The sequence below is a fragment of the Hippoglossus stenolepis genome, chromosome 13 (assembly GCF_022539355.2).
Source record: "Hippoglossus stenolepis isolate QCI-W04-F060 chromosome 13, HSTE1.2, whole genome shotgun sequence".
Classification (NCBI taxonomy): Eukaryota; Metazoa; Chordata; class Actinopteri; order Pleuronectiformes; family Pleuronectidae; genus Hippoglossus; species Hippoglossus stenolepis.
The window spans coordinates 17,762,425-17,775,050 of record NC_061495.1 but is presented as its reverse complement, the minus strand read 5'-3'; the positions used below and the strand labels follow the sequence as shown (position 1 = coordinate 17,775,050).

The window sequence follows — 12,626 nt, the reverse complement described above, 5'->3', positions numbered from 1 at the left end:
ATTAGAAAGCGCTGGTCAAACACTGCAACCCCAAAAGTAGTTTATCTATCCATCCATCCATCCATCCCTCCGTCCATCAATCAGCTATACCACAGATCCTAGGGCGAGAGGACAAATCGCTAACATAAACTGTATCTAAGGATGCACAACACGTCTCCACTTCCTCCCACGACCCAGAAATTAAGTCAAAATATCTTGAGCCAAAGACGTAATTTGGAGCCAGAGTCTGAGCAGTAGTGATCAGGGGATGAAGTGGCTGCTACAGAGTCTATTTATTCTATCCTTTTCTATTCGGTGTATGCTGTGGGCATGCATCATGTGCGTGCTTTGATATTATTGGTCCAAGCTGGGATTCAATTCTACAATCTATAGAATTACAATCTAATTTATCTGTTTGGGGTTTGTTCATTAGTGTTTGTGTAAGTCCTCCTCTCTCAGTAGATTCAGTGAAGGTTGGCTCCCCTCCTGGGGGTCATGAATACATCCTTGTCACTGTGCTCCAGCAGCCGTGGTTTGTGTAACTAGCTGTGAATGTGAGTTTTATCCAGTAGCGTTAATTGCATCGTGAATGCAAAATGCAACGCTCTGCCTACCAATCAGGGGTGAGAACCCAGTGTTTACACATTGAAGATAGTTTATCTCAAGTCAGTCGTGTCCTTTCAGGTCAAATCTACTCACTGCTAATCAGCAAGACAGTGAAAAAGCACAGTACCAATGTGTAGTACCAGTTTGTTTCTGTTGTGTCAGTTGCAGATCTGGGACACGGCAGGTCAGGAGCGTTTCAGGAAGAGCATGATATATATGTATATATATGTATATATCTATATCTATATATATACATATATAGAGATATGTATATATATTTGAAACGTGTGCTGCACCACTGAAACATACAACAGGACTTCTCGCTGCTTGCTGTGACCTCCTCGACGTGTGAACCGCGCACAGTGGTTATGTTTACGAGCTTGTGGCGGGCCAGTGAACGCAGCGCGGTCTGTATTCCTCACGGCGTCTCTCCGCGGCCATGGTAACACTTCCCCCGGCGCCGGAGCTCCAGTTCACAGACACAACACACCAGCGCTGTTCATGCAGGTACGAGCTCCACCTTCACTTCAACAATGTGAGTTATATCCTGGTCTGGTTGTCTCTAGTCCGTTGAACCTCCTGAGAGGATTAGCCACGTTTATGTGCCGCTTTGCCGCGTCTCGTTGTGTGTCTGTGGCCTAGCAGCGGTTAGCTAGCAGAAGCTACCGTCTCTGAGGCAACTGCAGACAACAGGAGGAGCTGAACAGTGATGGTGTTGGGACTGAAGGTTGATCATCTAACCCACTGCTATCAGCTAGCTTAGCCTTAGCTTAGCCTCCATGCTTCACACCGGCTGGAGCAGGTTTCATTGCATCTGCAGTACAGAAAGTAAACAAAAGATTGAGAAGAAAACAAATCAGAAACAGTTAAATTGGCCAAATAGGAAAAACAAGAGCAAAATCAAAAGCCTTAGGAATAAAAAAACATTACATTAAATTTGATTCAAAGCAAATGAATCAATTAAAACAAATGGATTTACTAAAATAAGAACTGCAGGTAAAACGAGAGACAGACAGCTCAAATCGTGGCAGCGGCAGCTCGTAGAGGCACTTCCGGTGGCAATAGAAACTGCCACTGATATGTAAAGGCCAGGAAAGTATAAATAACAGTTTGCTTCAATATCAGTACATTTCACTTTATTTCAACAGGATAAGCCAGCCTGTATCAATACTGCTGCCCATGGATTTATTGTCTGTTAACTGAATTCATATAAATGCTGAAAACTTGGTAGGTGTAGGTTAGTAGCGGTTTGTTGTGAACAGCTTCTTTTGTCATTTGTTTAGTATATTTTACACGGAAGTGCCTCTATGAGCTACAGCTGCCACAGTTTGAACTTGCCCTTACTGGGTATAACAAGGTGAGATTATCAATTTAAATTGCCTTAAGGATAAAAATTTGCTTTAGCTTGTTCTGGAGGTTATTCCATGTTGCAGGTGCAGGTGCATATTTTCTATAGTTTGAATCCTCATGAATGTGATATACTTATTATGAAATATAGACAAATTAAACTTGCAACCAACCAACATCTATTATGGTTTCAGTCAAACTAATCACTTTTTTTCCCCCTCGTCATGTAGCTATTATTCAGCATGAATCTGGCAGAGATATGTGACAACGCCAAGAAAGGCCGCGAGTACGGCCTGCTTGGAAACTATGACTCCTCCCTTGTGTACTACCAGGGCGTCATTCAACAGATCCACAAGCACTGTCAGACCTTCAGAGACCCTGCACTTAAAGCCCAATGGCAAAAGGTAAGTTCCCCAAATCCGTGATCACACCTTTTACACAAGTTATTGAAGAGTCGTTGAAGGAGAAGCCACAGCCTTGCAGTTCAGCAGTACAAATATTTAGGACCCTGTGTTGTAATCCAACTGAGTACATTTACTCAAGTTCTGGGCTCTTCAGGTACTTGCACTGGATTTTTGCATTCTGCTACATTACACGTCCATTCCACTGCAGTTCAATTGCAAATGTCGCACTGTTTTTACTCCATTACATTGGTTTTATAACTTTAGTGTGATAACATTAAACATAATCAACTGATAAATTATGATATAGTAGCGATTAAGGTACCCAGGAGTATATAAAGTGGTTGAAATTAATCTCACCATTATCAGCTGTAACATTATTTGATTAATAATTATGAATTAATACAATATATTTTTTGTGAAAGGGTCAATTCTGCAATGAAAATACTGGTATGTTAAATTTGCTTCCATCAGGGTGGAGGTTTTACTGTAGCATTAACAGGTGTGTATTATTTTATTCTGTCAGCTCTTGTATTTTGAGAATCTACCTCACTAGCTGTGAATGCAACAAGATGGTCCTCTAGTGTCTGGCTCCTTTCTCTGGATGGTTTGGAGACAAGTAGACAAGAGTTGTTTTTAATCCATTGCTTATTGTCTACAAGCAGTGATGCAGTGCTGATATTATACATTTTCCTCTGTTTGTGTTCAGGTCAGGCAGGAACTCACTGAGGAGTACGAGCAGGTGAAAGGCATCATGGGAACGCTCGAGAGCTTAAAGTCCGAGAAGCCAAACGACATCTTTGCACCTCTTGCTCCTCAGTCCGACGACAGACCCGAGGATCCAGCAGTATGGCCCCCTCCCATCCCTGCTGAACACAGGTGTGTGTGTGTGTGTGTGTGTGTGTGTGTGTGTGTGTGTGTGTGTGTGTGTGTGTGTGTGTGTGTGTGTGTGTGTGTGTGTGTGTGTGTGTGTGTGTGTGTGTGTGTGTGTGTGTGTGTGTGTAAACACATCCTGCAGAGCCGGAGAGCCCCCACCATTAGTAGGTGGCATTTTGTATTTGTGCCATTTGTCCCACTGGGTCATATTTCAGTTGGAATATAATATACCATCAGGTCTAAAGTCCAACCAGACTGTTTTTTAAAGTTTATTTCTAATAACTGATTCTTTGTTTGTTTTTTACAATTTGGCTAATGCAAGATAAGGATGTCTTGTTTTTTACTTAACATTTTATTGTCCCATGAATTTTTATATAATAACACAATTGAAAAAACAGTCTAGTAGTCAGTTCTTATTTTATTCCATTCAGCATAAAAGAACAGTGAACAAAACTGCAGTGTTTTTATTTTATTTGATAATATTTTTAGTGTGGTTTTTATTGGCCCGAATGGATCCAGGGGATTTATTGAGTTTCTGGCAGAACTGATTATTACTGATACCATCCAGAAAGTCTGTGGGATAAGATAACTTTATAAGGAAGCACTTTGAAGTGCACACAGATCTCATCTGTTCCATCTCATTCAGCACATTGTGACTCATCACGTTGGATTCAAATTTAAATTTCTGTTCATTAAAATGGACATATCAGGCTTTGCCATCACAGAAGCAGAGCTGGTTTACAGTTACTGCCTTCCCCTGTTGCAAATTATCCGAGGCAAGTCCTGCTTTTATCTTAGTATATCATTTTAATCCTGTGTCTCAGTAGGAATCCTGTAGCAGTGAAGCGTCCCAGCAGTGCAGTGAAGCAGCAGAGAAAGGAGTCCCTAGGTCTGAATCACAGAGGGGGGGGGCCAGGAGGCCGCGGATTGAAACCAGACCGGCCGGGATCGAAAGACGCACGTGGCACAAAGGCCAAAGACGAGAAGGTCAGGCCGCAGTTAATGATTGGTGGTTGAGTGGATGGACATGGTTTTAGAGGAATGAGTTTATATTTTTTTCTTAACAGGCAAAGAAAGGGGCGGGAGATGCACCAGGGGATGTAGAGCTGAAGAAATTTGACGGCACAGGGTATGACAGTAACCTGGTGGACTCACTGGAGAGAGACATCGTGTCCCGTAACCCTAACGTTCACTGGTATGGTAGCACACAGATTCATTTAAACTCCTTTACACTGCAGAGGCTCGTTTCTTGAGCTTTGCTGACTGAATTCTCTCGGTGAACTGCAGGGAGGATATTGCTGATCTGGAAGATGCGAAGAAGCTGCTGAGAGAAGCTGTGGTTTTACCCATGTGGATGCCTGACTTTTTCAAGGGCATTCGCCGCCCCTGGAAGGTACTCGCATATACACACACACACACACACACTCACGCTTTCTTACAGACTTGATGACTAAGAAATCCCATAGATCAATAGAGGCAAGCGTTTCATCATTTCACATAGTTCTGTGTTCAAACCTAACTTAAAATGTTGAACCCTGGTAGCTGCTGACATTTGAACACCCAGCTGTGTGGCAGTGAAAGCTTGTAACACAGCAACCATAGTCGTAGTAATGTGACTCCTGCAGCCTGTTTCAACAGCTGCACAGAAATTCTGTCTAAGTCAACACCCTCACACTAGTTTGAAAAGTAGTCGCAGACCATGCTGTTTCACCTGGACCATCATTCAGTTCAGAAGGGTAAACAATGCACTGACGCTTTTATCCAAAGCGACTTACATAAGTGCATTCAACCATGAAGGTTATTTTTGTTTCTGCTCTAGTTTATGTTTTCTTTACTTAGGTGAGGATGGCTGTGTCACACATTCACCAACACCAACAATAGAAAACTTAAATCTTAGCATTAAAGATTTAGTCTCAACAAAGTTGTGTGCTGGTCAGCGTTATCATAAATATAAAGGGGCGTGTTTTCATCATGAATCTCTCGTCTTTCAAATGGTTTCTATGACAACAGTTCATAAGAAATTACTCGCACCCTAACTATCTCCTAACTTAGGTGTCTGGTGCAAATCCCACACTATAATCAAACCAGACTGCATTATTTTGAACCTGGTATGACAGGCAGCTGTTTTTTTTCGTACAAACATAAACACAAACGTTTATCCTGTCATACGTTCACAACGTCTTTCGTCAGTGGGCCTCCTCAGCCGCCATACTTCACAGTATCTACATGACTAAATGACCACTTTATTTTTTCTGTAACAGCCTGATTTTTACTTTATCATGTGAGGTCTCCTCCCCTCAGGCCTGTCATGTGTTGATCAACACTTTTACAGCAGCACAGTGCTCTCTTAGATTTTCAGATATCGGATTTATATAACTATAGAAAATGCATGTTTAGTTTTTAATATGTAATTTCATGATTGTTTTCTGGGCACACAGGAAGACTGAAGCTATTAGTTTCATTATAACTGACATTTAGTACAGAGCGCTGGGCTCCTGGTGAGATTCTGGTAAATCTCATCTTAATCCGTTTTTTGTGTTATAAATCTGTCCGCCCCATCCTGCTGGGAATATAAACCGACGTGTATGGATTCGGAGGCAGTAGGGATTACAAGTACATGAAAAAATAAAACATAATCATCATAGCAACACAAAGCAGACGCAGAAATGTCAGACATCAGACGTCTGACTGAAATCAACAGGAGAGATTTGCATCAGAGACCCTGTTTAATTGAATGTGCAAATACATGAACATAACTGTAAATCAGTGCTGCTATTTGATCTCTCTTTCAAACTTTCATGAATCAGTGCTTAAAAACACTGCTTGAATTTTACTTAATCTACCTGCTTTATTTGATTCTATGTTATCTTATCTGATATTATTTTTATTTATTTTATATTTATTTTTATTGTTCATTGTATTGCTGTATTTTATTCTGTTGATGTATTTTAATGGTTTTGTTATGCACCTTGAATTACAACTTTGCAAGAAAGGGACTATGTTAATGAATCTTCATAATCATTGCCATTTTAAAAAAAAATACATATATCAGCAGATATATTAGTGTCTGATTTTTTTTATTCCCTTATATCGCTATTTGCCTTGTTGCCCAAATATCCATATAAGTCACGCTGTAATTAGCAGTGACACTTGTGGCTCTCTTTCTATTTACCAGTTAAACAGCAGTAACATGTTTGCTTATTTGCAAGTGATTGTATCAACAGTGTTTGTCACTGAAAATTAAAACACAGAGTAACTGGAGTATGATCAGATCTGTTGATTTTCAGTCACATGGGAGCAGATGAAGCCTTTTCTTGTTCATCTGCCTCGTGCATGTCAGTGCTGCACATCCTTACTCTTTGCACATTCCAAGGTTTTCAGGGTAACTGAAGTGAATACACTTTTCTTACAGCAGCAGGAGATAGTTCAACATGTCTGTCAGTGTTCTGTTAATATAAGTCGTCGCAGTGACTGTAGCTGTGAGTGTTAGAAGTTGTTGTCTGTGTACCTTTGGTCTTGCTAAACAACAGTGTGTTTGTTTCAGGGTGTGTTAATGGTCGGCCCTCCAGGGACGGGGAAGACCATGTTGGCCAAAGCTGTAGCCACAGAATGTGGGACCACTTTCTTCAACGTGTCCTCCTCCACGCTTAGCTCCAAATACAGGGGCGAATCTGAAAAACTTGTTCGTCTGCTGTTTGAAATGGTAAGTAAATACGGCGTGTACATGTGGATATATGGGAGGTGGAGTGGGTCAACCACAAATCACAGGGTTGGTGGTTCAATCCCCAGCTCTGTCCACATGTCAAAGTGTCCTTGGGCAAGATACTAAACACAAAAGTGTATATGTTTGGGAACTGTTAAATAAGACGTAAATTATAAGAAACTTCAGATAAAAACTTAATTTTAAAAAATTAGATTTGAGTTATTTGCCAAGGGAAAAGTTTCTTTAATAGTTTTTTTTTCTTAGGCCAGGTTTTATGCACCAACAACCATCTTCATCGATGAGATTGACTCAATCTGTGGCAGAAGAGGAACATCTGATGAACATGAAGCCAGCCGCAGGGTCAAATCAGAGCTTCTGATCCAGATGGATGGTGAGTGAAATAGAGAAGTGGGAAGGTGAAGCTAATGTATCTTAATTTTAAAAATACTAACAAAATTGCTCAGCAAAACCTGAAATTGTTCTGTCAAGACCTGTGCAACATAGATGCAGTGAAGTCGTTACTGTATATATTTCAAAGCTCATGTTTGGGAGGAAATCTTTTTTCACTGAATGAAGGTGTGGGGGGAGCATCGGAGAATGACGACCCCTCTAAGATGGTTATGGTCCTCGCCGCCACCAACTTCCCCTGGGACATTGACGAGGCATTACGACGACGCCTGGAGAAGCGGATCTACATCTCCCTGCCCACAGGTGACCTCATCAGCCTCAGGCCGACAGCAAACTAGAGCAAACTAGAGCAAAGGTCACTTTAGTAAAAGTCACAGAGGCTGTACCCAACAGTGAAGCTAAGATAAGAGTAATTGATATTGATTCACTCTGGGGAAATTTATCAAGAATTGATTTAATTCACTCAGTATTTATAGAGCATTTCTAGGAAAATTATGTTCAGATGTGTCATTGTTATATCTGACAATACTGTTTTTGTGTGTGTGTGTCTATTCGTTTAGCTCTGGGTCGTGTAGAGCTTCTTAAAATCAACCTGAGGGAGGTGGAGGTGGCCGCAGACGTTGACCTGGACCTCATTGCTGAGAAGATTGAGGGCTACTCAGGAGCAGATATCACCAACGTCTGCAGGTGTGTGTGTGTGTGTGTGTGTGTGTGTGTGTGTGTGTGTGTGTGTGTGTGTGTGTGTGTGTGTGTGTGTGTGTGTGTGTGTGTGTGTGTGTGTGTGTGTGTGTGTGTGTGTGTGTAATAGTATGTTATACGATCTCTATCTCTGGCTTTCCCAAAGGTCATCCCTGCCCTCTGAATACCAATCAACCAGGTTTCATTGTCTATCACCAATCAGCTTAAACCTGACATAATCACCAGAGTAAAGGCTGCTATTCAGCAAAGACTAAACCCTGATTTCTATACATTTACAAAGAGTCATTACATTCAAAATGATTATTCAATCATCTCTTTCTATTGCCGTCTGTTCTTGTCAGGACTGTAGCGTGTGCATTTCTTAAAGCAGTTACACATACTTACAAAAGCTCATATACCCATTCAGACAGATCAGTAGTGCATGTAGATAACAAATGTTTAGCTTCATGAATCCAATACGACACATTCCATAGAATACAACAGTGAATAATATAAACTGTGAGTGATCATCAGACTATGTTTATGTGCCTTGGTGTTGACATTATTTGTAATAATTGTCTTAGTTTAAAATGTTTCTCTGTTACCATCTTGTCCATGGCGTAGGCGTCCTTTCTCCTGTAGCTATGCTGAGAATGGCAGGTATTTTAAGTTGCCAGAGTTGTCTCTGCTCATCTCAGCAATGGCTTTTTTGTTTTGTTGACCTTGGATGTGTGTGTATCATCTACATACAGCATGTAGCCTGCAGGATTTATTCACAGCGTAAACTCATCCCCTTGACAGGAGAAAAACTCTTCAAATGTGGAATTCAAAACAGTAGAAATTCTACGTGACGTGTTTTATTCAGTGAACTTGTTCCATGTGCGTATAGTAACAGTCGTCTGTCTGCTGCTCCCGTCTTTCCACGTATAACAGGGATGCATCCATGATGGCAATGCGTCGTCGCATCCAAGGTCTGAGCCCTGAGGAGATCAGAGCTTTGTCCAAAGAAGAGCTGCAGATGCCTGTGACTATGGAAGACTTCACCCTCACGCTCAAGAAGATCTCCAAGTCCGTCTCTGCTACCGACCTGGAAAAATATGATTCCTGGATGGCTGAGTTTGGGTCAGTGTAGACAACGGTACCAGTGAGACCCAGAGGGACCAGCACCTTAAAAGGAGGACTCATAGTTTTGAAAATGATGAAGAGCACGGACTTAGGAGTGTATACAGAGCCGAGGGAACTGTAGCACGTGAACCAGGCGGCACATCAGGGATCAAGAAAACACATAGGCTCAAGTTCACATCAGATGACTGGTGCCTTTGGTGATGTGAACTTTCAGTGGCTTCACGCTTCTCCTCGCTTTTCCTTCATGTCCGTGTGGTGAGCGTCAATCATCCAGCTGCTGACTGATTTAAGTGACCTGAGGAAGAATGAGGTGAACTTTTCTCACAATGGGAAATTTTAGTGTGTAACTAATAATAGACACAGGTAGACCAGGGAATGCACACTAGTTTCAGTTAGATATCAGGCCTCATGCAAGAATTCAGATTCTCAGCCTAAACCTCTTACTTTTTACCTACTATTTATTAGTGTGGTGAGTTTGTTGCAGATTCAAATAAACATCCAAATCTCATGAGGGGATTGTTGGGCCTTGGCGGAGGTCTTTGCAGAATTTTCATACAAGTGTTCACCAAACTCTCTCTGGCTTGACAAATTTATCACAAATGGCAAAATTCCAAAAGATGAATTCCAGCTGTCCAATTGGACAATCACTGCTTTTATATTTGCTGAATTCCTGTCCCAATTCTCCTCCATTTGTGGGTACGTTTCACAAAATATTAGCAAAGAGTGAAAACTGCAGATTTATCGGTATAAGTCTATTGTAGGAGAATAGAACCTCTTAAAGGAAACTCTTAGAAAATCTTAAAGGGTCAGTGTGTAGAATTTAGTGACATCTAGTGGTGAAGTTGCATGATGCAGCTGAATATCCAACACATTACATTACATTTCATTTAGCTGACGCTTTTATCCAAAGCGACTTACAATAAGTGCATTCAACCACGAGGGTACAAACCCAGAACCACAACAATCACCTTACTCTCCTCTTCCGAACATTACAGAGAACCTGTGGTAACTTTCAGTTGGCATAAAATCTCAAAAGGTTTAAGTTTTTCCATTATGGGCTACTGTAAAAAAAACATGGCGGCCTCCTTAGAGGAACCGCTCCTGATGTAAATATAGAGTATTAAGATATAAAGGGTATATTGGGTAAAAAAAAAAAATTAAGAAGAAACACACTAGTGAAAACATCACTAGGATTATTTTATGTTCAATTTCTGCCCTTAGATCCCTTTCACCTAAATCTTACACACTGGACCTTTTTTAGAGAAAATTCTGCTTAAATCTTAAATGACTGTGATTCAACTCTGTCAGCTTCTTGTGATTCTTGCATGAGGCCCATTGTCTGTATGTTCAAGCACTTTCAATGTACCTCCTTGTGGAGCTCATGTATTTACTACTGACTGAACACACTTGAAGAACCACGATGTCTGTTGTGAGGTGAGAGATTGTGTTTGTGTTTTCATGTATTTTTTTTTTTTTATCTATTTCAGTTTTATTTCAATTGAAACAAACAAATGTAGTCAAACTAAAAAAGAGAACGACCACATGGATTGTGTATTAAATGATGCAGACAATTAATCCTCATCTATATGTAATGGTTCCTGTTTTATATGTAGTCTATTAAATATCCCTAAGCTCAGTCAGGTTTTGTTTTGTATTGACCAAGTGTTGATTGAGTTGAATAATTAGATGAATACATTGTGAACTAATGGTGAACTCAATCTATACTCGATGGTTGTTTTATTGTTCTCCCCTGTTCCAAACGTTTACAGCATTCTGCTTCAGGGCACTAAAAGCTCCATTCGGTGTATAATTTGCATTGTCTTTTATTTTAATACCAAAAAATAAACTTTACCTTTAATCTTTCATGATTCTTAACACACCTTTTGGTTTTGAATTTCTGTATTTAATCACTGTCTCCATTAACCATTGAATATTTTTGCAGTGTGACCAAATGTGAAGCTAAGAAACAAAAAAGTGTTTTTGCAGAAAAGATATCAACCCACAATAGCACATATTGTTTTAACCTAACGTATCCTGGTGTCTCCTGTCTACTAAAGAAAGATGTGATAACCAACTTGTTCTCTTGTTTTTGAGGAAGAGGCATTTCTATAATCTTCTATTATCTATTAGCTTACAGAAATAATGGAAACACACTTGCAGATAATGTCCCATTTTCAGAGAAACTCCCTGTTACCATCCAAATGACTCCTGTTGGTCTTTGAACCTCATTTTTTGAGTCAATGCGATAAATAATTTCATGAACCGTGATATCAGACAGTCTTTTTCACAAGTAGATCTTTCAAAGCGTCCTCAGTGTATGTAATAAAAACATTTGCTCACAGTCTTCTTTGCTGTTCTGTGTGTGTGTTATATACTCCAGCATATTGACCCAGCAACAGCAAGAGTCTGTAGTTCCATATTTGATCGGATGAAATTTTTGTCTGATTTAATTTCATCCGTGTGAAAAACTAAAGAGTGTTTCAGATGATATAATGGGGACATGTTGCACAATATATAAACTAAGAACGGTTTCCACTGTAAGCCTCCGCATCATCCATGGGTCTGCACCTGTGCCTGCGAGGAGGGGTGGACTTTGGCTCCACGATAAAGACTTATGGAGGAATGGTGTACGCACCAGCAACTTCAGCATGCACTAACAGAGCGTGGCATGGAAGCTTCTCCATACTCAGGACCGCAAAGGGGGAGAGAAGTGGACGCTGGGGTGAGCCTGTTTTGACGGCTAGTGAGTATTTATAGGGGTTACAGGAGCTGTAATAGGCCACATATGCAGGAGCCATTGTACTTCTGCTGCTGTGACATTTACGTTTCTGTGTGGTTGGATCAATGAAGCTGATCTTATCTTAAACAATCAATGAAGCCCTCTTTAATTAAGAATTAGGCCTGTATCATTCAGGGGTAGATTGATATTCTTTAAATTGAAATTGAGTGCTGCACTTATATATAAAAATAAGGTTGGTCTAATCCAAAGAAATCTTTTGTTACCAGAGAAACGCTGAAAGTGTTGCAACCGTCCCCACTCCACCCTATATTTCAAGTTTAGTCTACGGAAGCCTATTTGTACAGGTGAAAGAAAAAAAGATGAATGCAAAGTTGCAAAATTTTAGATAGTGAGTCACACTTAGTCATTATTCTGAGATACGAAGTGATTCATTTGAGAATGTTTCTCATTGTAATGCCTTCCAGCATTTTCATTTGTTTTAACAAAGCGCTAGAAATGGACTTCCATGTAGATGTGTGTTGCAACTGACTGCAGGAACAGCAACAACAAAAATAACTATAATAACAATAATAATAATAATAATAAACGCCCTCTAAAACCAGAAGTACTTCACAAAATGAAAAAAACAAGTGCAAAGATAGCAGATCATAGAAAAGCCAGATCATAAAACAGAGCAGATAAAAGAACAACATTAAAACATAATACACACATGTATCACATGTGTCTGTGGCTCTGATTCATATTATCACATCGCCCAGGGAGG

The 12,626-nt window shown here is 40.3% G+C and overlaps 1 protein-coding gene across 3 annotated transcripts; it reads left to right on the top strand.

Annotated features, from left to right (window-relative positions):
• The first annotated feature begins 960 nt into the window (after window positions 1-960).
• Window positions 961-11,467, top strand: katnal1 (katanin p60 subunit A-like 1). 3 transcript variants are annotated; one of them, XM_035173899.2, is made up of 11 exons: window positions 961-1,092; window positions 2,163-2,336; window positions 3,043-3,212; window positions 4,034-4,196; window positions 4,277-4,404; window positions 4,497-4,602; window positions 6,754-6,912; window positions 7,177-7,303; window positions 7,489-7,623; window positions 7,881-8,007; window positions 8,932-11,467. In XM_035173899.2, the coding sequence occupies exons 1-11, from the start codon at window positions 1,087-1,089 to the stop codon at window positions 9,128-9,130; spliced, it is 1,494 nt and encodes a 497-aa protein (XP_035029790.1). In that variant the 5' UTR covers window positions 961-1,086; the 3' UTR covers window positions 9,131-11,467. The 3 variants fall into 3 exon arrangements, with proteins under 3 accessions (XP_035029790.1, XP_035029788.1, XP_035029789.1); XM_035173897.2 differs by having other exon boundaries at window positions 981-1,120; XM_035173898.2 differs by having other exon boundaries at window positions 986-1,120; window positions 4,037-4,196.
• The last annotated feature ends 1,159 nt before the right edge of the window (window positions 11,468-12,626 follow it).